This window comes from Ranitomeya variabilis, chromosome 4, assembly GCF_051348905.1.
Source record: "Ranitomeya variabilis isolate aRanVar5 chromosome 4, aRanVar5.hap1, whole genome shotgun sequence".
Lineage (NCBI taxonomy): Eukaryota > Metazoa > Chordata > Amphibia > Anura > Dendrobatidae > Ranitomeya > Ranitomeya variabilis.
The window spans coordinates 234,701,756-234,726,739 of NC_135235.1; the positions used below are offsets into that span (position 1 = coordinate 234,701,756).

At 47.6% G+C, this 24,984-nt stretch overlaps 1 protein-coding gene across 1 annotated transcript in view; it reads left to right on the top strand.

The window, feature by feature from the left end:
- LOC143770557 (interferon-induced transmembrane protein 3-like) overlaps window positions 1–23,461 on the top strand; it is a 34,866-nt gene extending 11,405 nt beyond the window's left edge. The window contains exons 2-3 of the mRNA XM_077260262.1: window positions 14,561–14,651; window positions 22,318–23,461. Of these exons, the coding sequence (XP_077116377.1) occupies window positions 14,561–14,651; window positions 22,318–22,406 (180 nt within the window). The 3' untranslated portion in view covers window positions 22,407–23,461. The remainder of the gene's footprint in view (window positions 1–14,560; window positions 14,652–22,317) is intronic.
- Window positions 23,462–24,984: the final 1,523 nt, after the last annotated feature.

The following is a 24,984-nucleotide window of genomic DNA, read 5'->3' on the forward strand; positions in this document are numbered from 1 at the left end:
GACAACACCAGGCAGGGGCACACAGACAGACACCTTTAGTAGGCCGGAAAAGCCTATTGCATTTTTCAAAATGGTAATTTGGAGCAGAAGGTTGAAGCTCAGCTTTATTTAGTTGAGGGCAACACCAGGCAGGGGCACACAGACAGACACCTTTAGTAGGCCGGAAAAGCCTATTGCATTTTTCAAAATGGTAATTTGGAGCAGAAGGTTGAAGCTCAGCTTTATTTAGTTGAGGGCAACACCAGGGAGGGGCAGAAGCCGTTAGTAGGCCCTAACCACCATTTTTTTTTTTAAAACCACTTAATGAGAGCCGGAAGGTTGAAGCTCAGCTTTATTTAGTTGAGGACAACACCAGGCAGGGGCACACAGACAGACACCTTTAGTAGGCCGGAAAAGCCTATTGCATTTTTCAAAATGGTAATTTGGAGCAGAAGGTTGAAGCTCAGCTTTATTTAGTTGAGGGCAACACCAGGGAGGGGCAGAAGCCGTTAGTAGGCCCTAACCACCATTTTTTTTTTTTAAAACCACTTAATGAGAGCCGGAAGGTTGAAGCTCAGCTTTATTTAGTTGAGGACAACACCAGGGAGGGGCAGAAGCCGTTAGTAGGCCCTAACCACCATTTTTTTTTTAAAAACCACTTAATGAGAGCCGGAAGGTTGAAGCTCAGCTTTATTTAGTTGAGGACAACACCAGGGAGGGGCAGAAGCCGTTAGTAGGCCCTAACCACCATTTTTTTTTTTAAAACCACTTAATGAGAGCCGGAAGGTTGAAGCTCAGCTTTATTTAGTTGAGGACAACACCAGGGAGGGGCAGAAGCCGTTAGTAGGCCCTAACCACCATTTTTTTTTAAAAACCACTTAATGAGAGCCGGAAGGTTGAAGCTCAGCTTTATTTAGTTGAGGACAACACCAGGCAGGGGCACACAGACAGACACCTTTAGTAGGCCGGAAAAGCCTATTGCATTTTTCAAAATGGTAATTTGGAGCAGAAGGTTGAAGCTCAGCTTTATTTAGTTGAGGGCAACACCAGGCAGGGGCACACAGACAGACACCTTTAGTAGGCCAGAAAAGCCTATTGCATTTTTCAAAATGGTAATTTGGAGCAGAAGGTTGAAGCTCAGCTTTATTTAGTTGAGGGCAACACCAGGGAGGGGCAGAAGCCGTTAGTAGGCCCTAACCACCATTTTTTTTTTTAAAACCACTTAATGAGAGCCGGAAGGTTGAAGCTCAGCTTTATTTAGTTGAGGACAACACCAGGCAGGGGCACACAGACAGACACCTTTAGTAGGCCGGAAAAGCCTATTGCATTTTTCAAAATGGAAATTTGGAGCAGAAGGTTGAAGCTCAGCTTTATTTAGTTGAGGGCAACACCAGGGAGGGGCAGAAGCCGTTAGTAGGCCCTAACCAAAGTTGAAGGCCAAATGCAGTTTAATTTCTGATACTATAGGCCGAAAGCCAGAAGGTGGAAGCTCCGATTTAGACAGTGGAGGACAATTTGAATTAGGGACTGCAGACAGACTTAGTAGGCTGTCCCCTGTGGACCATGCATCCACCACATTAACCCATTGCGCCGTAATGGACACGTAATCTTCCGTGGCCATGCCTACATGTCCATGCGTCTGTTGTCAGGTGCACCTTTGTACTCACAGATTGCCAGAGTGCATGGACAATGCGGTCTTCTACATGCTGGTGGAGGGTTGGGATGGCTTTTCTCGCAAAAGAAGTGTCGACTGGTTAGCTTGTAGCGTGGTACAGCGTAGTCCATCATGGCCTTATTAATAGTAAATAAAATATATAACTAGGCTCTATGAACTTTTAAATAGGTTCCAGGGGTACACGGGCAGCATTGGTGTGGTCAGTGGAGGAGTATTGCAAGTAGGGGCTGCAGACAGGCTATCAAAGGCCTAAAATAACAAACAGTAGGCAGTCATGGCAGTTTTACATCGGTTACATGGATACACAGGCAGCCACTCCAGGCAGCATTGTGGTCAGTGGAGGAGTATTGCAAGTAGGGGCCGCAGACAGGCTATCAAAGGCCTAAAATAACAAACAATAGGCTCATGGCAGTTTTACAGCGGTTACATGGATACACGGGCAGGCAGCTTGGTGGTGGTGAGTGGAGGAGTATTTAAAGTAGGGACCGCAGACAGGCTTCAAAGGCCTAACATAAGAAAATGGGCTGGCTGTAGGCACTTTATAATTGGTTCCAGGGGTACACGGGCAGCAGCGGTCTGGTCAGTGGAGGAGTACTTAAAGTAGGGACCGCAGACAGGCTATCAAAGGCCTAAAATAACAAACAATAGGCTTATGGCAGTTTTACAGCGGTTACATGGATACACGGGCAGGCAGCTTGGTGGTGAGTGGAGGAGTATTTAAAGTAGGGACCGCAGACAGGCTATCAAAGGCCTAACATAAGAAAATGGGCTGGCTGTAGGCACTTTATAATTGGTTCCAGGGGTACACGGGCAGCAGTGGTCTGGTCAGTGGAGGACTAGTGGAAGGAGGGACCGCAGACAGGCTTCAAAGGCCTAAAATAACAAACAATAGGCTCATGGCAGTTTTACAGCGGTTACATGGATACACGGGCAGGCAGCTTGGTGGTCAGTGGAGGAGTATTTAAAGTAGGGACCGCAGACAGGCTTCAAAGGCCTAACATAAGAAAATGGGCTAGCTGTAGGCACTTTATAATTGGTTCCAGGGGTACACGGGCAGCAGTGGTCTGGTCAGTGGAGGACTAGTGGAAGGAGGGACCGCAGACAGGCTTCAAAGGCCTAAAATAACAAACAATAGGCTCATGGCAGTTTTACAGCGGTTACATGGATACACGGGCAGGCAGCTTGGTGGTGAGTGGAGGAGTATTTAAAGTAGGGACCGCAGACAGGCTTCAAAGGCCTAACATAAGAAAATGGGCTGGCTGTAGGCACTTTATAATTGGTTCCAGGGGTACACGGGCAGCAGTGGTCTGGTCAGTGGAGGACTAGTGGAAGGAGGGACCGCAGACAGGCTTCAAAGGCCTAAAATAACAAACAATAGGCTTATGGCAGTTTTACAGCGGTTACATGGATACACGGGCAGGCAGCTTGGTGGTGAGTGGAGGAGTATTTAAAGTAGGGACCGCAGACAGGCTATCAAAGGCCTAACATAACAAACAATAGGCTCATGGCAGTTTTACAGCGGTTACATGGATACACGGGCAGGCAGCTTGGTGGTGGTGAGTGGAGGAGTATTTAAAGTAGGGACCGCAGACAGGCTTCAAAGGCCTAACATAAGAAAATGGGCTGGCTGTAGGCACTTTATAATTGGTTCCAGGGGTACACGGGCAGCAGTGGTCTGGTCAGTGGAGGACTAGTGGAAGGAGGGACCGCAGACAGGCTTCAAAGGCCTAAAATAACAAACAATAGGCTTATGGCAGTTTTACAGCGGTTACATGGATACACGGGCAGGCAGCTTGGTGGTGAGTGGAGGAGTATTTAAAGTAGGGACCGCAGACAGGCTATCAAAGGCCTAACATAACAAACAATAGGCTCATGGCAGTTTTACAGCGGTTACATGGATACACGGGCAGGCAGCTTGGTGGTGGTGAGTGGAGGAGTATTTAAAGTAGGGACCGCAGACAGGCTTCAAAGGCCTAACATAAGAAAATGGGCTGGCTGTAGGCACTTTATAATTGGTTCCAGGGGTACACGGGCAGCAGTGGTCTGGTCAGTGGAGGACTAGTGGAAGGAGGGACCGCAGACAGGCTTCAAAGGCCTAAAATAACAAACAATAGGCTCATGGCAGTTTTACAGCGGTTACATGGATACACGGGCAGGCAGCTTGGTGGTGAGTGGAGGAGTATTTAAAGTAGGGACCGCAGACAGGCTTCAAAGGCCTAACATAAGAAAATGGGCTGGCTGTAGGCACTTTATAATTGGTTCCAGGGGTACACGGGCAGCAGTGGTCTGGTCAGTGGAGGACTAGTGGAAGGAGGGACCGCAGACAGGCTTCAAAGGCCTAAAATAACAAACAATAGGCTTATGGCAGTTTTACAGCGGTTACATGGATACACGGGCAGGCAGCTTGGTGGTGAGTGGAGGAGTATTTAAAGTAGGGACCGCAGACAGGCTATCAAAGGCCTAACATAACAAACAATAGGCTCATGGCAGTTTTACAGCGGTTACATGGATACACGGGCAGGCAGCTTGGTGGTGGTGAGTGGAGGAGTATTTAAAGTAGGGACCGCAGACAGGCTTCAAAGGCCTAACATAAGAAAATGGGCTGGCTGTAGGCACTTTATAATTGGTTCCAGGGGTACACGGGCAGCAGTGGTCTGGTCAGTGGAGGACTAGTGGAAGGAGGGACCGCAGACAGGCTTCAAAGGCCTAAAATAACAAACAATAGGCTTATGGCAGTTTTACAGCGGTTACATGGATACACGGGCAGGCAGCTTGGTGGTGAGTGGAGGAGTATTTAAAGTAGGGACCGCAGACAGGCTATCAAAGGCCTAACATAACAAACAATAGGCTCATGGCAGTTTTACAGCGGTTACATGGATACACGGGCAGGCAGCTTGGTGGTGGTGAGTGGAGGAGTATTTAAAGTAGGGACCGCAGACAGGCTTCAAAGGCCTAACATAAGAAAATGGGCTGGCTGTAGGCACTTTATAATTGGTTCCAGGGGTACACGGGCAGCAGTGGTCTGGTCAGTGGAGGACTAGTGGAAGGAGGGACCGCAGACAGGCTTCAAAGGCCTAAAATAACAAACAATAGGCTCATGGCAGTTTTACAGCGGTTACATGGATACACGGGCAGGCAGCTTGGTGGTGAGTGGAGGAGTATTTAAAGTAGGGACCGCAGACAGGCTTCAAAGGCCTAACATAAGAAAATGGGCTGGCTGTAGGCACTTTATAATTGGTTCCAGGGGTACACGGGCAGCAGTGGTCTGGTCAGTGGAGGAGTATTGCAAGTAGGGGCTGCAGACAGGCTACCAAAGGCCTAAAATAACAAACAGTAGGCAGTCATGGCAGTTTTACATCGGTTACATGGATACACGGGCAGGCAGCTTGGTGGTGAGTGGAGGAGTATTTAAAGTAGGGACCGCAGACAGGCTATCAAAGGCCTAACATAACAAACAATAGGCTCATGGCAGTTTTACAGCGGTTACATGGATACACGGGCAGGCAGCTTGGTGGTGGTGAGTGGAGGAGTATTTAAAGTAGGGACCGCAGACAGGCTTCAAAGGCCTAACATAAGAAAATGGGCTGGCTGTAGGCACTTTATAATTGGTTCCAGGGGTACACGGGCAGCAGTGGTCTGGTCAGTGGAGGACTAGTGGAAGGAGGGACCGCAGACAGGCTTCAAAGGCCTAAAATAACAAACAATAGGCTTATGGCAGTTTTACAGCGGTTACATGGATACACGGGCAGGCAGCTTGGTGGTGAGTGGAGGAGTATTTAAAGTAGGGACCGCAGACAGGCTATCAAAGGCCTAAAATAACAAACAATAGGCTCATGGCAGTTTTACAGCGGTTACATGGATACACGGGCAGGCAGCTTGGTGGTGAGTGGAGGAGTATTTAAAGTAGGGACCGCAGACAGGCTTCAAAGGCCTAACATAAGAAAATGGGCTGGCTGTAGGCACTTTATAATTGGTTCCAGGGGTACACGGGCAGCAGTGGTCTGGTCAGTGGAGGAGTATTGCAAGTAGGGGCTGCAGACAGGCTACCAAAGGCCTAAAATAACAAACAGTAGGCAGTCATGGCAGTTTTACATCGGTTACATGGATACACGGGCAGGCAGCTTGGTGGTGAGTGGAGGAGTATTTAAAGTAGGGACCGCAGACAGGCTATCAAAGGCCTAACATAACAAACAATAGGCTCATGGCAGTTTTACAGCGGTTACATGGATAACCGGGCAGGCAGCTTGGTGGTGGTGAGTGGAGGAGTATTTAAAGTAGGGACCGCAGACAGGCTTCAAAGGCCTAACATAAGAAAATGGGCTGGCTGTAGGCACTTTATAATTGGTTCCAGGGGTACACGGGCAGCAGTGGTCTGGTCAGTGGAGGACTAGTGGAAGGAGGGACCGCAGACAGGCTTCAAAGGCCTAAAATAACAAACAATAGGCTTATGGCAGTTTTACAGCGGTTACATGGATACACGGGCAGGCAGCTTGGTGGTGAGTGGAGGAGTATTTAAAGTAGGGACCGCAGACAGGCTATCAAAGGCCTAACATAACAAACAATAGGCTCATGGCAGTTTTACAGCGGTTACATGGATACACGGGCAGGCAGCTTGGTGGTGGTGAGTGGAGGAGTATTTAAAGTAGGGACCGCAGACAGGCTTCAAAGGCCTAACATAAGAAAATGGGCTGGCTGTAGGCACTTTATAATTGGTTCCAGGGGTACACGGGCAGCAGTGGTCTGGTCAGTGGAGGAGTATTGCAAGTAGGGGCTGCAGACAGGCTACCAAAGGCCTAAAATAACAAACAGTAGGCAGTCATGGCAGTTTTACATCGGTTACATGGATACACAGGCAGGCACTCCAGGCAGCATTGTGGTCAGTGGAGGAGTATTGCAAGTAGGGGCCGCAGACAGGCTATCAAAGGCCTAAAATAACAAACAATAGGCTCATGGCAGTTTTACAGCGGTTACATGGATACACGGGCAGGCAGCTTGGTGGTGAGTGGAGGAGTATTTAAAGTAGGGACCGCAGACAGGCTATCAAAGGCCTAAAATAACAAACAATAGGCTTATGGCAGTTTTACAGCGGTTACATGGATACACGGGCAGGCAGCTTGGTGGTCAGTGGAGGAGTATTTAAAGTAGGGACCGCAGACAGGCTATCAAAGGCCTAAAATAACAAACAATAGGCTCATGGCAGCTTTACAGCGGTTACATGGATACACAGGCAGCTTGGTGGTGAGTGGAGGAGTAGTGCAAGGAGTGTCTGTCCCAGTACTCCCAAAATATAAATAGATGTTAATGTCTCGCAAAACAACCAAAACAAAAAAAAAGGTGGCATACTTAGGTACAGGGGTGGGCTCATCTACTGAGTTTCTGACATAGTAATTTGGCAGTAACTATTTAATGGTGCCAATATAGGACACAGACACAGACTACTTTAAGTTGCATCATAGATGTCTACAAATTTGTATTGTCAGTGCCAGACATTGAATGATGTCAGCGAATAGACTAAAGATTGGTGGAGCTGTGCGACATAATTTTGGACGTGGTAGAGCACATTTTGAGCTGGGGTAGGGGGGAACTCTCTTGAGGCCGGCGGGACCGCCCCAGGGCCCCTCATGTTACAACGGTGTGTCTGACGTTGGGTGCGCACCACCACCGCCAGAGACACTACATTGTACTATGAGGGACCCAGTAGCAATGCCGTCAACCAAAAGCGAGCACACCCACCTCTTCAGACAAACAGCAGTCTCACGGGTGCTTGCGCCAAGTCGCGATACCACGGCCCCGTGTGGGGAGTTTTGCCATTTAGGGAGGTGTAAACATGTCGTATGCTGTACAATCAGCTGCAGCAAATTAGACATTAGAAAAGTAATTCACAGGCAAGAGCTTTTCATAGGAAAGCTAGGTGTCGGCCGGGCAAGGTGGGGCAAAAGATTTCGAAATCCAGTTGTGGTTCATTTTAATGAATGTTAGATCGTCAACATTTTGGGTAGCCAGACGAGTCCTTTTTTCGGTTAATATTGAACCTGCAGCACTGAATACTCTTTCTGATAGGACACTTGCTGCCGGGCAAGCAAGCTCCTGCAATGCATATTCTGCCAATTCTGGCCAGGTGTCTAATTTGGAGGCCCAGTAATCAAATGGGAATGACGGTTGAGGGAGAACATCGATAAGGGAAGAAAAATAGTTAGTAACCATACTGGACAAATGTTGTCTCCTGTCACTTTCAATTGATGCAGCAGTACCTGTCCTGTCTGCGGTCATAGCAAAATCACTCCACAACCTGGTCAGAAAACCCCTCTGTCCAACGCCACTTCTGATGTGTGCACCCCTAACACTCCTAGTCTGCTGCCCCCTGGAGCTCGTGTGAGAACGATCACGTGCGCTGTGTGCTGGGAATGCCTGAAGCAAACGGTCAACAAGAGTTGATTGTTTGGTTGCTAATATTAGTTCCAAGTTCTCATGTGGCATAATATTTTGCAATTTGCCTTTATAGCGTGGATCAAGGAGGCAGGCCAACCAGTAATCGTCATCGTTCATCATTTTCGTAATGCGTGTGTCCCTTTTTAGGATACGTAAGGCATAATCCGCCATGTGGGCCAAAGTTCCAGTTGTCAAATCTCCGGTTGTGATTGGTTGAGGGGCAGTTGCAGGCAAATCTACGTCACTTGTGTCCCTCAAAAAACCAGAACCCGGCCGTGACACGCAACCAATTTCCTGTGCCCCCGGGAAAGGTTCGGCATTAAAAATATACTCATCCCCATCATCCTCCTCGTCCTCCACCTCCTCTTCGCCCGCTACCTCGTCCTGTACACTGCCCTGACCAGACAATGGCTGACTGTCATCAAGGCTTTCCTCTTCCTCTGGTGCAGACGCCTGCTCCTTTATGTGCGTCAAACTTTGCATCAGCAGACGCATTAGGGGGATGCTCATGCTTATTACGGCGTTGTCTGCACTAACCAGCCGTGTGCATTCCTCAAAACACTGAAGGACTTGACACATGTCTTGTATCTTAGACCACTGCACACCTGACAACTCCATGTCTGCCATCCTACTGCCTGCCCGTGTATCCTCCCACAAATAAATAACAGCACGCCTCTGTTCGCACAGTCTCTGAAGCATGTGCAGTGTTGAGTTCCACCTTGTTGCAACGTCTATGATTAGGCGATGCTGGGGAAGGTTCAAAGACCGCTGATAGGTCTGCATACGGCTGGCGTGTACAGGCGAACGTCGGATATGTGAGCAAAGTGCACGCACTTTGAGGAGCAGGTCGGAGAACCCAGGATAAGTTTTCAATAAGCACTGCACCACCAGGTTTAAGGTGTGAGCCAGGCAAGGAATGTGTTTCAGTTGGGAAAGGGAGATGGCAGCCATGAAATTCCTTCCGTTATCACTCACTACCTTGCCTGCCTCAAGATCTACTGTGCCCAGCCACGACTGCGTTTCTTGTTGCAAGAACTCGGACAGAACTTCCGCGGTGTGTCTGTTGTCGCCCAAGCACTTCATAGCCAATACAGCCTGCTGACGCTTGGCAGTAGCTGGCCCATAATGGGACAACTGGTGTGCAACAGTGTCATCTGCCGATGGAGTGGTTGGCAGACTGCGTTCTGTGGAAGAGCTGTAGCTTCTGCAGGAGGACGAGGAGGAGGAGGAGGAGGGGGTGCGAACGCCTACAGCCAACTGTTTCCTAGACCGTGGGCTAGGCACAACTGTCCCTAAATTGATGTCGCCTGTGGACCCTGCATCCACCACATTCACCCAGTGTGCCGTGATGGACACATAACGTCCCTGGCCATGCCTACTGGTCCATGCATCTGTAGTCAGGTGCACCTTTGTACTCACAGATTGCCTGAGTGCATGGACGATGCGCTGTTTAACATGCTGGTGCAGGGCTGGGATGGCTTTTCTGGAAAAAAAGTGTCGACTGGGTAGCTCGTATCGTGGTTCAGCGTACTCCATCAGGGCTTTGAAAGCTTCGCTTTCAACTAACCGGTAGGGCATCATCTCTAACGAGATTAGTCTAGCTATGTGGGCGTTAAAACCCTGTGTACGCGGATGCGAGGATAAGTACTTCCTTTTTCTAACCAGAGTCTCATGTAGGGTGAGCTGGACTGGAGAGCTGGAGATCGTGGAACTTTCGGGTGTGCCGGTGTACATGGCAGACTGAGAGACGGTTGGAGACGGTATTGTTTCCGCCGGTGCCCTAGATGCAATATTTCCTCCTACAAAACTGGTGGTTCCCTGACCCTGACTGCTTTTGGCTGGCAAAGAAACCTGCACAGATACTGCCGGTGGTGCAGAAAATGGTGGCCTTACAGTGACGGAAGGGATGTTGCGTTGCTGACTAGCTTCATTGGCCGAGGGTGCTACAACCTTGAGGGACGTTTGGTAGTTAGTCCAGGCTTGAAAATGCATGGTGGTTAAGTGTCTATGCATGCAACTAGTATTTAGACTTTTCAGATTCTGACCTCTGCTTAAGCTAGTTGAACATTTTTGACAGATGACTTTGCGCTGATCAGTTGGATGTTGTTTAAAAAAATGCCAGACTGCACTCTTCCTAGACTCGGATCCCTTTTCAGGGATTGCAGACTGAGCTTTAACCGGATGGCAACGCTGTGCTCCAACAGGTTTTGGCTTTGACACGCGTTTTGGGCCAGATACGGGCCCGGCAGATGGAACCTGTTGCGATGTTGATGCCTGCTTCGGCCCCTCCTCCACCTCCGCTTCTGAACTACTGCCGCCTGCACCCTGTTCCCCCAATGGCTGCCAATCGGGGTCAATAACTGGGTCATCTATTACCTCCTCTTCGAGCTCGTGTGCAACTTCGTCTGTGTCACTGTGTCGGTCGGTGGTATAGCGTTCGTGGCGGGGCAACATAGTCTCATCAGGGTCTGATTGTGGATCTGTACCCTGAGAGGGCAATGTGGTGGTCTGAGTCAAAGGAGCAGCATAGTACTCTGGCTGTGGCTGTGCATCAGTGCACTCCATGTCAGAATATACTTGTAATGGGCATGGCCTGTTAAATGTTTCACTTTCTAAGCCAGGGACGGTATGTGTAAAGAGCTCCATGGAGTGACCCGTTGTGTCGCCTGCTGCATCCTTCTCTCTTGTTGTAGTTTTTGCTGAGGAGGACAAGGAAGCGACTTGTCCCTGACCGTGAACATCCACAAGCGACGCGCTGCTTTTACATTTACCAGTTTCGGAAGAGGAGGCAAAAGAGCTAGAGGCTGAGTCTGCAATGTAAGCCAAAACTTGCTGTTGCTGCTCCGCCTTTAAAAGCGGTTTTCCTACTCCCAGAAAAGAGAGCGTTCGAGGCCTTGTGTAGCCTGACGACGAAACTGGCTCCACAGCTCCAGACTTAGGTGGAATATTTTTATCCCCACGACCACCTGATGCTCCACTACCACTACCATCATTACCAGCTGACAATGAACGCCCACGACGACCTCTTGCACCAGACTTCCTCATTGTTTTAAAATCTTAACCAAAGTAACTTTATTTGTTGCTGTCAAACAACTTACACGGTGAGCTATAACTTCAGTATGATTTCAATATCCCTTAACAGGTTGGTGAGACCACAAGGAAAATCAGGCACAATGTTACACACTCTGTTTTCTGTGGCACAAAATCACAGAGATGACACACACGCAGGACTGTCACTCAAGCACTAATGTCAATATTAATCTCCCACCTAATTTATGTTTTTTTTTTTTTCAGGGAGACTTTAGAAACCAAATAATATTAAAAAAAAAAAAAAAAAAAAAGGCTTTCTATGGCCCACAATTAGAGAGAGAGAGGTGGCACACCCAGGAGTCAAGACTGGCACACAAGCTGAAAGGGCAATATTACTCTCCCACTGTTTTTTTATGTTTTTTTTTTTTTCAGGGAGACTTTAGAAACCCAATAATATTTAAAAAAAAAAAAAAATAGGCTTTCTATGGCCCACTGAATGAAAGGGAGAGAGGTGGCACACCCAGGAGTCAAGACTGGCACACAAGCTGAAAGGGCAATATTACTCTCCCACTGTTTTTTGTATGTTTTTTTTTTTTTTTTCAGGGAGACTTTAGAAACCAAATAATATTAAAAAAACCCAAAAAAAAATAGCCTTTCTATGGCCCACTGAATGAGAGAGAGAGGTGGCACACCCAGGAGTCAAGACTGGCACACAAGCTGAAAGGGCAATATTACTCTCCCACTGTTTTTTGTATGTTTTTTTTTTTTTTTTCAGGGAGACTTTAGAAACCAAATAATATTAAAAAAACCAAAAAAAAAATAGCCTTTCTATGGCCCACTGAATGAGAGAGAGAGGTGGCACACCCAGGAGTCAAGACTGGCACACAAGCTGAAAGGGCAATATTACTCTCCCACTGTTTTTTTATGTATTTTTTGTTTTTTAAGGGAGACTTTAGAAACCCAATAATATTTAAAAAAAATAAATAAATAGGCTTTCTATGGCCCACTGAATGAGAGGGAGAGAGGTGGCACACCCAGGAGTCAAGACTGGCACACAAGCTGAAAGGGCAATATTACTCTCCCACTGTTTTTTTATGTATTTTTTGTTTTTTAAGGGAGACTTTAGAAACCCAATAATATTTAAAAAAAATAAATAAATAGGCTTTCTATGGCCCACTGAATGAGAGGGAGAGAGGTGGCACACCCAGGAGTCAAGACTGGCACACAAGCTGAAAGGGCAATATTACTCTCCCACTGTTTTTTTAGGTTTTTTTTTTTTTTTTCAGGGAGACTTTAGAAACCAAATAATATTAAAAAAAAAAAAAAAAAAAATAGGCTTGCTATAGCCCACTGAATGAGAGATAGCACACACAGCAGTGGCACACAAGCCCTGACTGAGGCCAATATTTTTCTCCCACTGATTGATGTAGTGTTTTTGTGTTGAGGTAGATTTTAGAACACAAATCACGGAAAAAATAAATAGGCTTTCTATGGCCCACTCAGTGAGAGATGGCACACACAGGGATGGCACTGTAGCAGAAATGCCAATCTTAATCTCCCACAAAAAAAAACAAAAAAAAAAAAAAAACTGTCCTACAATTACTATCTCCCTGCAGTAATGTAAGCCAGGTATGGCAGGCAGCAATAGGAGTGGACTGATGCACAAATTAAATAAAAAGTGTGGACAAACAAAAAAGATAGCTGTGCAGAAAGGAAGGAACAAGAGGATATGTGCTTTGAAAAAAGCAGTTGGTTTCCACAGTGGCGTACACACAGCAATACAGCTATCACGGAGCCTTCTAGGGCAGCCCAATGAGCTACAGCGCTGAGGGGAAAAAAAAAAAAAATAGCTTCCACAGTCCCTGCACACCGAAGGTGGTGTTGGACAGTGGAAATCGCTGCAGCACAAGCGGTTTGGTGGTTAGTGGACCCTGCCTAACGCTCTCCCTGCTTCTGACGAAGCGGCAGCAACCTGTCCCTAAGCTCAGATCAGCAGCAGTAAGATGGCGGTCGGCGGGAACGCCCCTTTATAGCCCCTGTGACGCCGCAGACAGCAAGCCAATCACTGCAATGCCCTTCTCTAAGATGGTGGGGACCAGGATCTATGTCATCACGCTGCCCACACTCTGCGTTCACCTTCATTGGCTGAGAAATGGCGCTTTTCGCGTCATTGAAACGCGACTTTGGCGCGAAAGTCGCGTACCGCATGGCCGACAAGCACAGGGGTCGGATCGGGTTTCATGAGACGCCGACTTAGCCAAAAGTCGGCGACTTTTGAAAATGATCGACCCGTTTCGCTCAACCCTACTGGTGAGTAGTGACCGCCCGTCCCCTACATCATCAGTGTCTGGTGACCGCCCGTCCCCTCCATCATTAGTATCTGGTGACTGCCCGTCTCCTCCATCATCAGTATCTGGTGACCGCCCGTCACCTCCATCATCAGTATCTGGTGACCGCCAGTCACCTCCATCACTTGTGTCAGTTCTGCCTCTTCAGGTGATAGTGGCCATGTTCACATGAAGGTTGATACAGTAATTAGCTGTGTAGGAGGCTTTGACCCGGGTGAGGAGCAGCCTGACAGCAGTTAGGGTACTGTCACACTAAACGATTTACCAACGATCACGACCAGCAATACGACCTGGCCGTGATCGTTGGTAAGTGGTTGTGTGGTCGCTGGGGAGCTGTCACACAGACCGCTCTCCAGCGACCAACGATGCCGAAGTCCCCGGGTAACCAGGGTAAACATTGGGTTACTAAGCGCAGGGCCGCGCTTAGTAACCCGATGTTTACCATGGTTACCAGCGTAAAAGTAAAAAAAAAAAAACAGTACATACTTACATTCCGGTGTCTGTCCCCCGGCGTTCTGCTTCTCTGCACTGTGTCTACGCCAGCCGGAAAGCAGAGCGGTGACGTCACAGCTGTGCTCGCTTTCCGGCTGGCCGGCGCTCACAGTGCAGAGAAGCAGAACGCCGGGGGACAGACACCGGAATGTGAGTATGTACTGTTTGTTTGTTTTTACTTTTACGCTGGTAACCACGGTAAACATCAGGTTACTAAGCGCGGCCCTGCGCTTAGTAACCCGATGTTTACCCTGGTTACAAGCGAACACATCGCTGGATCGGTGTCACACACAACGATCCAGCGATGACAGCGGGAGATCCGGCGACGAAATAAAGTTCCAAACGATCTGCTACGACGTACGATTCTCAGCAGGGTCCCTGATCGCTGCTGCGTGTCAGACACAGCGATATCGTATGGATATCGCTGGAACGTCACGGATCGTACCGTCGTAGCGACAAAAGTGCCACTGTGAGACGGTACCCTTAGTTTCACACCTGCCCAGTGTGTACGGGGTCTGATTCCCTAGAATGAGGGTGCGGCCATTGTGCATCCCCTTCATCCCTTGGATTCTTTGTATCAGATCCGTTTGTGCTTTGTGTCTTGCAGTCGCGGGAGGCGCTGAGCAGAGGGGACCTGCCGCTGGCCGCTCATTACTCGGGCACCGCGCTGAGGCTGAACATGGCGGGGATCGTCCTGGGCTCCTGCGCATGGGCGGACACACCGCATGTTCAGCCTGTGCAGCTGCACAGGGGCCCAGGAGGACAGGGGGCCCGATCAGCTGCTCAAATATCTTACTCTCTCATAGAGCCAGCGGCTGCCTCTACACTAAGAGGAGAGGAAGGGGCTGTACCCGAGTCTTTGCTGTCAGAGAGGGGCCCCTTCCTCTCCTCTTAGTTGATGCTGCCGCTGGCTCTTTGATATGATGAAGGAGCCCGGGATCACTGGACACGCCCCCCGGAATCCTTGGACACGCCCCCAGCTTCTCTTCCTGGTTCGTGCAGGCAGGAACAGGCCTGGTAAGTATGGCTGATCTCAGCCAGTCCTGTCTCCTCACTGCTGCTGGGAACAGCCTCTGAGCAGTCAGTACATCTGACACTTCTGCTGCCTCCTGAGCAGTTCTGACAACTGAACTGCTTGATCAATGTTCACATGAGAGATCACATCAATCCCCCTGTAGCTACCTCCACCTCCTGTACCGAGGGGGCTTTATTGGAAAACTGCGGCACTGGCCCATTCAGATGCAGGAGCTGCAGTGTGAATGCTGAAGAGTGGCCAGTGCAGCCCAGTAAAGACCCCTCAGTACAGGGGTGGTAAGTGGCTACGGAGGGAGGGGAGGGTGATGTGATGTCCGATGTTCACATGGGTCAGGCACCTGACAGAACTTCTCAGGAGGTAGAAGTCTCAGATCCACTGACTACAGGGAGAACTCTCTGCAGCTATCAGAGGTAGTGAAGAGGCAGGAGGACTGGCGAGAGCTGGAGATCTGGCCAGTAAGTGCTGATGGAGGACTGAAGACCTCCAGGATGGAGCTGCTGGAGATGGAAGAATGCACCTGCCAGAGGGACGGCACGTGTAAGTAACAAAATGTGTACAGACTTACTATCACCTATGTGTATTACCATACTTCTGTGCACCTGTTTGTAAAAGTCTATATATAAGTATCTATATATATGTATATATAATTGTCTAAGGGTCACTTCCGTCTGTCTGTCCTTCTGTCACGGTTATTCATTCGCTGATTGGTCTCGCCAGCTGCCTGTCATGGCTGCAGCGACCAATCAGCTACAGGCACAGTCTGGAAGAAAATGGCCGCTCCTTACTCCCCGCAGTGTCCCCGGCGATCCGTTCCATGCTTCCCGCAGTCACTGTCCCCGGCGCCCGCTCCATACTCCCCTCCGGTCACCGCTAACACAGGGTTAATGCCGGCGGTAACGGACCGCGTTATGCCGCGGGTAACGCACTCCGTTACCGCTGCTATTAACCCTGTGTGTCCCCAACCTTTTACTATTGATGCTGCCTATGCGGCATCAATAGTAAAAAAAGTAATGTTAAAAAAACCCAGAAACCTGCTATACTCACCCTCCGTTGTCCGCTCACACCTGCCACCATCTTCCTTTCCCAGCGATGCTTTGCAAAATTACCCAGAATACCTAGCGGTCTCGCTAGGAACGGAAGATTTCGCCCCCATTGGCACAGCGCCGTTGGATCCCAGGAGGCGGAGAGACGGGACGCTGAGGAGCAGCGACGAGAATGGTGAGTATGTTAGAACTACAAGGTGCCCTCGGATCCGAAGGTGAGTATGTTTATTTTTTATTTTTTAACCTGTGACATACGTGACTGGGCAATCTACTACGTAGCTGGGCAATATACTTCGTGGCTCCGTGCTTTATACTACGTCACTGTGCAATATACTACGTGGCTCTGTGCTGTACACTACGTGGCTGGGCAATATACTACGTCACTGGGCAATATACTACGTGGCTGGGCAATGTACTACGTGGCTCTGTGCTGTATACTACGTGGCTGGGCAATATACTACGTGACTGGGCAATATACTACGTAACTGGGCAATATACTACGTGGCTGGGCAATATACTACGTGACTGGGCAATATACTACGTGACTGGGCAATATACTACGTCGCTGGGCAATATACTACATGACTGGGCAATATACTACGTGACTGGGCAATATACTACGTGACTGGGCAATATACTACGTGGCTGGGCAATATACTACGTGACTGGGCAATATACTACGTGACTGGGCAATATACTACGTCGCTGGGCAATATACTACGTCGCTGGGCAATATACTATTTGGCTGGGCAATATACTACGTGGCTGGGCAATATACTACGTGGCTGGGCAATATACTACGTGGCCTGTGTTATATACTACGTCGCACTACATGCATATTCTAGAATACCCGATGCGTTAGAATCGGGCCATCATCTAGTGTATGTATATGTACCTATGCACAGTGCTCATATGTATCTGTGGGACACAAACATAATCACAGTACACTATATATATATATACGGTATATATATATATATATATATATATATATATATATATATATATGTATGTGTGTGTATTAGAACCTGAGTGTACAGTAGTTATCTGTGTGTCTATAATTATATATATACAGTATACTGTATATGCTACATATAATGCACACACATACACACAGTCATGGCCAAAAGTGTTTTCATGTATCGATGTGTACTTTGGTTATCTATGCATGTATGTACAATATATATACAGTGGGGCAAAAAAGTATTTAGTCAGTCAGCAATAGTGCAAGTTCCACCACTTAAAAAGATGAGAGGCGTCTGTAATTTACATCATAGGTAGACCTCAACTATGGGAGACAAACTGAGACAAAAAAATCCAGAAAATCACATTGTCTGTTTTTTTATCATTTTATTTGCATATTATGGTGGAAAATAAGTATTTGGTCAGAAACAAACAATCAAGATTTCTGGCTCTCACAGACCTGTAACTTCTTCTTTAAGAGTCTCCTCTTTCCTCCACTCATTACCTGTAGTAATGGCACCTGTTTAAACTTGTTATCAGTATAAAAAGACACCTGTGCACACCCTCAAACAGTCTGACTCCAAACTCCACTATGGTGAAGACCAAAGAGCTGTCAAAGGACACCAGAAACAAAATTGTAGCCCTGCACCAGGCTGGGAAGACTGAATCTGCAATAGCCAACCAGCTTGGAGTGAAGAAATCAACAGTGGGAGCAATAATCAGAAAATGGAAGACATTCAAGACCACTGATAATCTCCCTCGATCTGGGGCTCCACGCAAAATCCCACCCCGTGGGGCCAGAATCATCACAAGAACGGTGAGCAAAAATCCCAGAACCACGCGGGGGGACCTAGTGAATGAACTGCAGAGAGCTGGGACCAATGTAACAAGGCCTACCATAAGTAACACACTACGCCACCATGGACTCAGATCCTGCAGTGCCAGACGTGTCCCACTGCTTAAGCCAGTACATGTCCAGGCCCGTCTGAAGTTTGCTAGAGAGCATTTGGATGATCCAGAGGAGTTTTGGGAGAATGTCCTATGGTCTGATGAAACCAAACTGGAACTGTTTGGTAGAAACACAACTTGTCGTGTTTGGAGGAAAAAGAATACTGAGTTGCATCCATCAAACACCATACCTACTGTAAAGCATGGTGGTGGAAACATCATGCTTTCGGGCTGTTTCTCTGCAAAGGGGCCAGGACGACTGATCCGGGTACATGAAAGAATGAATGGGGACATGTATCGTGAGATTTTGAGTGCAAACCTCCTTCTATCAGCAAGGGCATTGAAGATGAAACGTGGCTGGGTCTTTCAACATGACAATGATCCAAAGCACACCACCAGGGCAACGAAGGAGTGGCTTCGTAAGAAGCATTTCAAGGTCCTGGAGTGGCCTAGCCAGTCTCCAGATCTCAACCCTATAGAAAACCTTTGGAGGGAGTTGAAAGTCCGTGTTGCCAAGCGAAAAGCCAAAAACATCACTGCTCTAGAGGAGATCTGCATGGAGGAATGGGCCAACATACCAACAACAGTGTGTGGCAACCTTGTGAAGACTTACAGAAAACGTTTGACCTCTGTCATTGCCAACAAAGGATATATTACAAAGTATTGAGATGAAATTTTGTTTCTGACCAAATACTTATTTTCCACTATAATATGCAAATAAAATGATAAAAAAACAGACAATGTGATTTTCTGGATTTTTTTGTCTCAGTTTGTCTCCCATAGTTGAGGTCTACCTATGATGTAAATTACAGACGCCTCTCATCTTTTTAAGTGGTGGAACTTGCACTATTGCTGACTGACTAAATACTTTTTTGCCCCACTGTATATATATATATATATATATATATATATATATATATATATATATATATATATATATATATATATATATATATATATATATATATATATATATATATATATATATATATATATATATTAGTATCTGAGACACAGTAGGTAGTAAGTGTAAAGGTAAATATCACTTAAAGGGAACATGTCAGCAGTTTTGGCCGCTATAAGATACGGCCACCACCTTTCAGGGCTTATCTACAGAATTCTGTAATTATGTAGATAAGCCCCCGATCCAACCTGAAAGATAAGAAAAATAAGTTTTATTATACTCCCCTGAGGGGCGGTCCGGTCCGATGGGTGTCGCAGCTCAGGGTCCGGGGCCTCCCATCTTCTTGCGATGCCGTCCTCCTGTTGCTTCATGGCTCCCCGGAATCGCGCTCCTGCACAGGCGTACTTATCTGTCCTGTTGAGGGCAGAGCAAAGTCATGCAGTGCACAGGCGCTGGGCCTCTCTGACCTTTCCTGGCATCTGCGAACTGCAGTACTATGCACAGATAAGTACGACTGTGCAGGAGCGCAATGCCGGGGAGCCATGATGCAAGCAGCACGGCGGCGATCATAAGAAGATGGGAGGCGCCGGACCCGGAGCTGTGACACTCATCAGACCGGACCGCCCCCGGGTGAGTATAATAAAACTTATTTTTCTTCTCTTACAGGTCGGATTGGAGGCTTATATACAGCATTATAGAATGCTGTAGATGAGCCCTGAAAGGTGGTGGCTGTATCTGCCAAACCTGGTGACAGGTTCCCTTTAGCGGGGCATTCCCGGGGCCAGACAAGTCGCAGCTGCATTGGGCCCAGAAGTGGAGTGCGGCCACTGACACCAGCGAATATTTCAGCTCAATCTGCATCCTTGGACGCACATTCAGCTGAAATATATTGCAGCACCGGTGATCCGCCAGTTCTGCTGCAGTACACGCCGCTGACCAATTTGCATCCAGCATCTGACTTCGGTGTGTCCATGACTGGGGGGCATATGGCAGTGACGACAAGTCAGCTGGCGGCTCTTGCGCCGGTTGCAGAAGAGGACGCCGTGTGGCATGGGAGCGGAGAAAGGTGAGTAGAATCGAGTTTTTTTCCATGTGTTGCAGAAGAACAAGACAAATTCAGAAAGAGGCATGTAGCGCTATGCCTGACATGGTGTACCCTCCTACCTCTATGCAGGGACATCAGCTTACTCACCGGCCCATGGCACTGTCTCCAGCATGCTCCTGCCTTCTACCTCCACTATGCATGCTGCACTGTGTCCCGATGGGGTGCCTAGGGTGCATCTTTGCGCACTCCCCTGTTCTAAAAGGGGCAGCACGTACACATGGTAAATGCTCAGCTGGGAGGCATTTAGTTAAATGTGTCTTCACTTGCAACGTGTCTCCCAGCCAAAAGCGTGGAGACATCTTGTATAAAAAGCACCCTCCTCAGTAGGGAGGTGCCTGAGCAATCCCTATAGTTACAGTATGTTAGGTAGTTGGTGTGTATGCAAATGTATGTTGCCAGGTCCCCCATTCCTAGTCTGATATAGTATCCCATATCCCATACCCTGTTTACTGTTATTAGTGCTCGCTTCCTGTGACTGCTTCGGCGGTGACCGTATCCTGAAATCGCATCTGCGGTATCGGTACCCTCCCGTCCCTTATTACGTAACATCCTATTTATGTATAGTGCCGTCCTTTATTATATAGCGTCTAGTGATGAGTGAATATACTCGTTACTGGAGATTTCTCGAGCATGCTTGGGGGTCCTCCGAGTAGTTTTTAGTGCTCGGAGATTTACTTTTTCTTGCCGCAGCTGAATGATTTACATCTGTTAGCCAGCATAAGTACATGTGGTTGCCTGGTTGCTAGGGAATCCCCACATGTACTTATGCTGGCTAACAGATGTAAATCATTCAGCTGCGGCAAGAAAAAGTAAATCTCCGAGCACTAAAAAATACTCGGAGGACCCCCAAGCATGCTCGAGAAATCTCGAGTAACGAGTAGATTCGCTCATCACTAACAGCGTCCTGTTATGTGGAGCGCCGTCCATTATTACCCAGTATCATCTCTTGCCATCTACAGCACCGTCCCTTACATTGAGTATTCTCATTATTTTTGTTATTCACAGCGTCTTCTCTTTATTGCATGGTGTCCTCTCCTGTAAAATGTAAAATGACTGCTGAGGGAGCAGCATCTGACCAGAAGACCAGTCCAATGAGCCGCATCCATCACAAAAGAAGCTTTCCCATGCTCCATCAGCCATCATTTCAGTTTATATCTAACAGGAGTGGATGATATGTAATAAAGAACAGGGAGGTATAAATAACAAAAATAATGACATCTCACGTGACCCCCCCAACAAACCTATCCATTACAGTAAATGGCTGCCCACTCTCCCCAGTCCCACAAGCTCGCTGCCTCGGGGTTATCCTTGACGCTGATCTCTCCTTCAAACCACATATCCAAGCCCTTTCCACTTCCTGCCGACTTCAACTCAAAAATATTGCACGAATCCGTTCATTCCTCAACCAAGAATCTGCAAAAACCCTAGTCCATGCCCTCATCATCTCTCGCCTTGACTACTGCAACCTCCTGCTCTGTGGCCTCCCCTCAAACACTCTCGCACCCCTCCAATCTATTCTAAACTCTGCTGCCCGACTAATCCACCTGTCCCCCCGCTATTCCCCGGCCTCTCCCCTCTGTCAATCCCTTCACTGGCTCCCCATTGCCCAGAGACTCCAGTACAAAACCCTAACCATGACATACAAAGCCATCCACAGCCTGTCTCCTCCATACATCTGTGACCTCATCTCCCGGTACTTTCCTACACGCAACCTCCGATCCTCACAAGATCTCCTTCTCTACTCCCCTCTTATCTCCTCTTCCCACAATCGTATACAAGATTTCTCTCGCGTATCACCCCTACTCTGGAACCCTCTACCACAACACATCAGACTCTCGCCTACCATTGAAACCTTCAAAAAGAGCCTGAAGACCCACCTCTTCCGACAAGCCTACAACCTGCAGTAACCACCGATCAACCAACCGCTGCACGATCAGCTCTATCCTCACCTACTGTATTCTCACCCATCCCTTGTAGATTGTGAGCCTTCATGGGCAGGGTCCTCTCCTACTGTACCAGTTATGACTTGTATTGTTCAAGATTATTGTACTTGTTTTTATTATGTATACCCCACCTCACTTGTAAAGCGCCATGGAATAAATGGCGCTATAACAATAAATAATAATAATAATAATAATAATGAGAATCTGATATGTAAGGGACGGTGCTGTACATAACAAGAGGGAACTATATGATACGGGACGGTGTTATACATAAAGAGAGAGCACTGTGTAATAAGGGTTGCAATATATATGAGAGGAGACTGTAAAAAAAATATGTATATCTGTAGCTTGGTCGCGATGAAAGGAGGGGGGCCCAGATACATTTCTTGCACAGGGGCCCTAAGCTGTCTGTGTCCGCCCCTGCTCCTGCGGGCACCTTGCCTGGATCACCTACGTCATTTACTACATTGTGACCCGCCACCAGTCCTTCCCGCACATGTGGGTCGGATAGATGGCAGGCGAGGACTTCACCATTGCTGTCAGTGAATGGAAACATTCTCTACACTCAGAGGCTGAACGCCTGGAATAATAATAATAATAATTTTTATTTATATAGCGCCAACATATTCCACAGCACTTTACAATTAAGGAATACTTTGCACAGCTGAGGTTTCCCTACAATTATTGGGTGACGTCCTGTACAAACTGAACTCGGATTCTGTTTAAAGAGACAGGGTCCTTAAAAATAAAAATTATTCTATAGCTTGGAGGATTTAAAGAGCGCCCTGCTTTCCATGGACCCTAAAGTTTCATACAATATTTACAGGTAGGAGATAATGAGGTTGACACCGATGTTTGGGAGCTGTCATGGCCGCCACCCAGCTTTCCCTGGATCAGATATATCTTTCATACAAGTGGAGGGTCTATTACTTTTTGGCCCCCGCAGGGTGAAGCCCTTGGAGTCGTCATGTTGCATTATGTGAGATGTGGAAACTGAGGAGGAGGATAATCTCCGGCTGATTCCAAGTTATTATTACAGATTAGACCCTGGAGATGGCGAGTACCGAGTATACACACAGGTGTATGGGGTCAGAGGGGGGCAGCAGAAGTATACACACCTGCGTCACACCATTAAAGGGCCAGTGCAGTGTATTAAAGTGAAATACTAGAATAAAGTGTTCTGCGGCTCTTACATCTCACCAGATTCAACATTTCTACTTGTTGTCAGTGAATGAAAATCTTTTCTAGTTTTATATGAATGTTAGAAACTCGTCCCAACCTCATGTAACTGAGGGGGGTTTATATGTGTCAGTTCTGGACAATCCACAATGTGATAAAGGGCCAAGACCCCCGGAATGATACATTGTACAAAGTCAGCAAATATGGAAACTACTGTGATTTTCTGAAAATAACACAGGGTCTTGTTATTTATTTCCTCTGAAAGTTGGGTCAGGGCTTAACTTCAGGGGAAATCTTATATACATTCCATGATCAACAATCCACATTTATTCAAATCTAGTAATTTTATCACACACACTACGCATGTATATATACACACACTGCACCTGTATATATTCACACACTACACATGTATATACAGTTGTGGTCAAAAGTATTGACACCCCTGCAATTCTGTCAGATAATACTCAGTTTCTTCCTGAAAATGATTGCAATCACAAATTCTTTGTTATTATTATCTTCATTTAATTTGTCTTAAATGAAAAAAAAAAAAAAGAATTGTCCTAAAGCCAAATTGGATATAATTCCACAGCAAACATAAAAAAGGGGGTGGACAAAAGTATTGGCACTGTTCGAAAAATCATGTGATGCTTCTCTAATTAGTGTAATTAACAGCACCTGTAACTTACCTGTGGCACCTAACAGGTGTTGGCAATAACTAAGGGCTGTCCCACACGTCCAGATAATTCCGGTACCGGAATAAATCGGTACCGGAGTTATCCGTGTCCGTGTGCCTGGGAACTCACGTAGGCCATACGTGCGGCACACGTGTGCCGCCCGTATGGCGAGTGGGTACCACACGGAGCGTGTGGTACCCTGCATCGTGCTGAAGCCGCGATTCATATGTTCCCTGCAGCAGTGTTTGCTGCAGAGAAAATATGAATAATAGTGTTTAAAATAAAGATCTATGTGTCCGCCGGCCCCCCACCCCCTGTGCGCCCCCCCCCCCCCCCCCCGCTGTTCAGAAAATACTTACCCGCCTCCCTCGCTGCTTCCTGGTCTGGCCGCGGCTTCTAGTGTATGCGGTCACGTGGGGCCGATCATTTACAGTCATGAATATGTGGCTCCACCTCCCATAGGGGCGGAGCCGACTATTCATGATTGTAAATGAGCGGCCCCACGTGACCGCATACAGTAGGAGGCGCGGGGCAGAGAGGAAGGAGTGACAGCCAACGTGGGAGCGGGTGAGTATTTTCAGAACAGCGGGGGGGCGCACAGGGGGTGGGGGGGCGGCGGACACATAGATCTTTCTTTTAAACACTATTATTCATATCTTCTATGCAGCAAACGCTGCTGCACAGAAGATATGAATCGCGGCTTCAGCACCATGTGGGGGGACAGCGCTTACTGTAGCGCTGTCTCCTGCACGCCACACGGACTGCACACGGAGAAGGTCTGTGTGTGGTCCGTGTTTTACACGGACCCATTGACTTTAATGGGTCCGTGTAATACGTGCGCTCCCACGAACACTGACATGTCTCCGTGTTTGGCACACGGAGACACGGTCCGCAAAAAATCAATGACATCTGCACAGATGCATTGATTTTAATGGGTCTACGTGTGTCAGTGTCTCCGGTACGTGAGGAAACTGTCACCTCACGTACCGGAGCCACTGACGTGTGAAACCGGCCGAATATAAACTGTGTGAGAATTACTATCTCACTTTTGGGGGGAGACACTGAACCACAACTCTGGCCCAATGGTATAACACAACACTATGAACGTGGCAGAAAGTGGCTGTAATTATTATTAAAAAAAAAAAAATTACTGCAATAACAAGCTTCCTACAATGATCTCAGGACAAGTATGGCAGCAATAAAAAGGACTGCTGAACAAAAAAATTGGTAGGC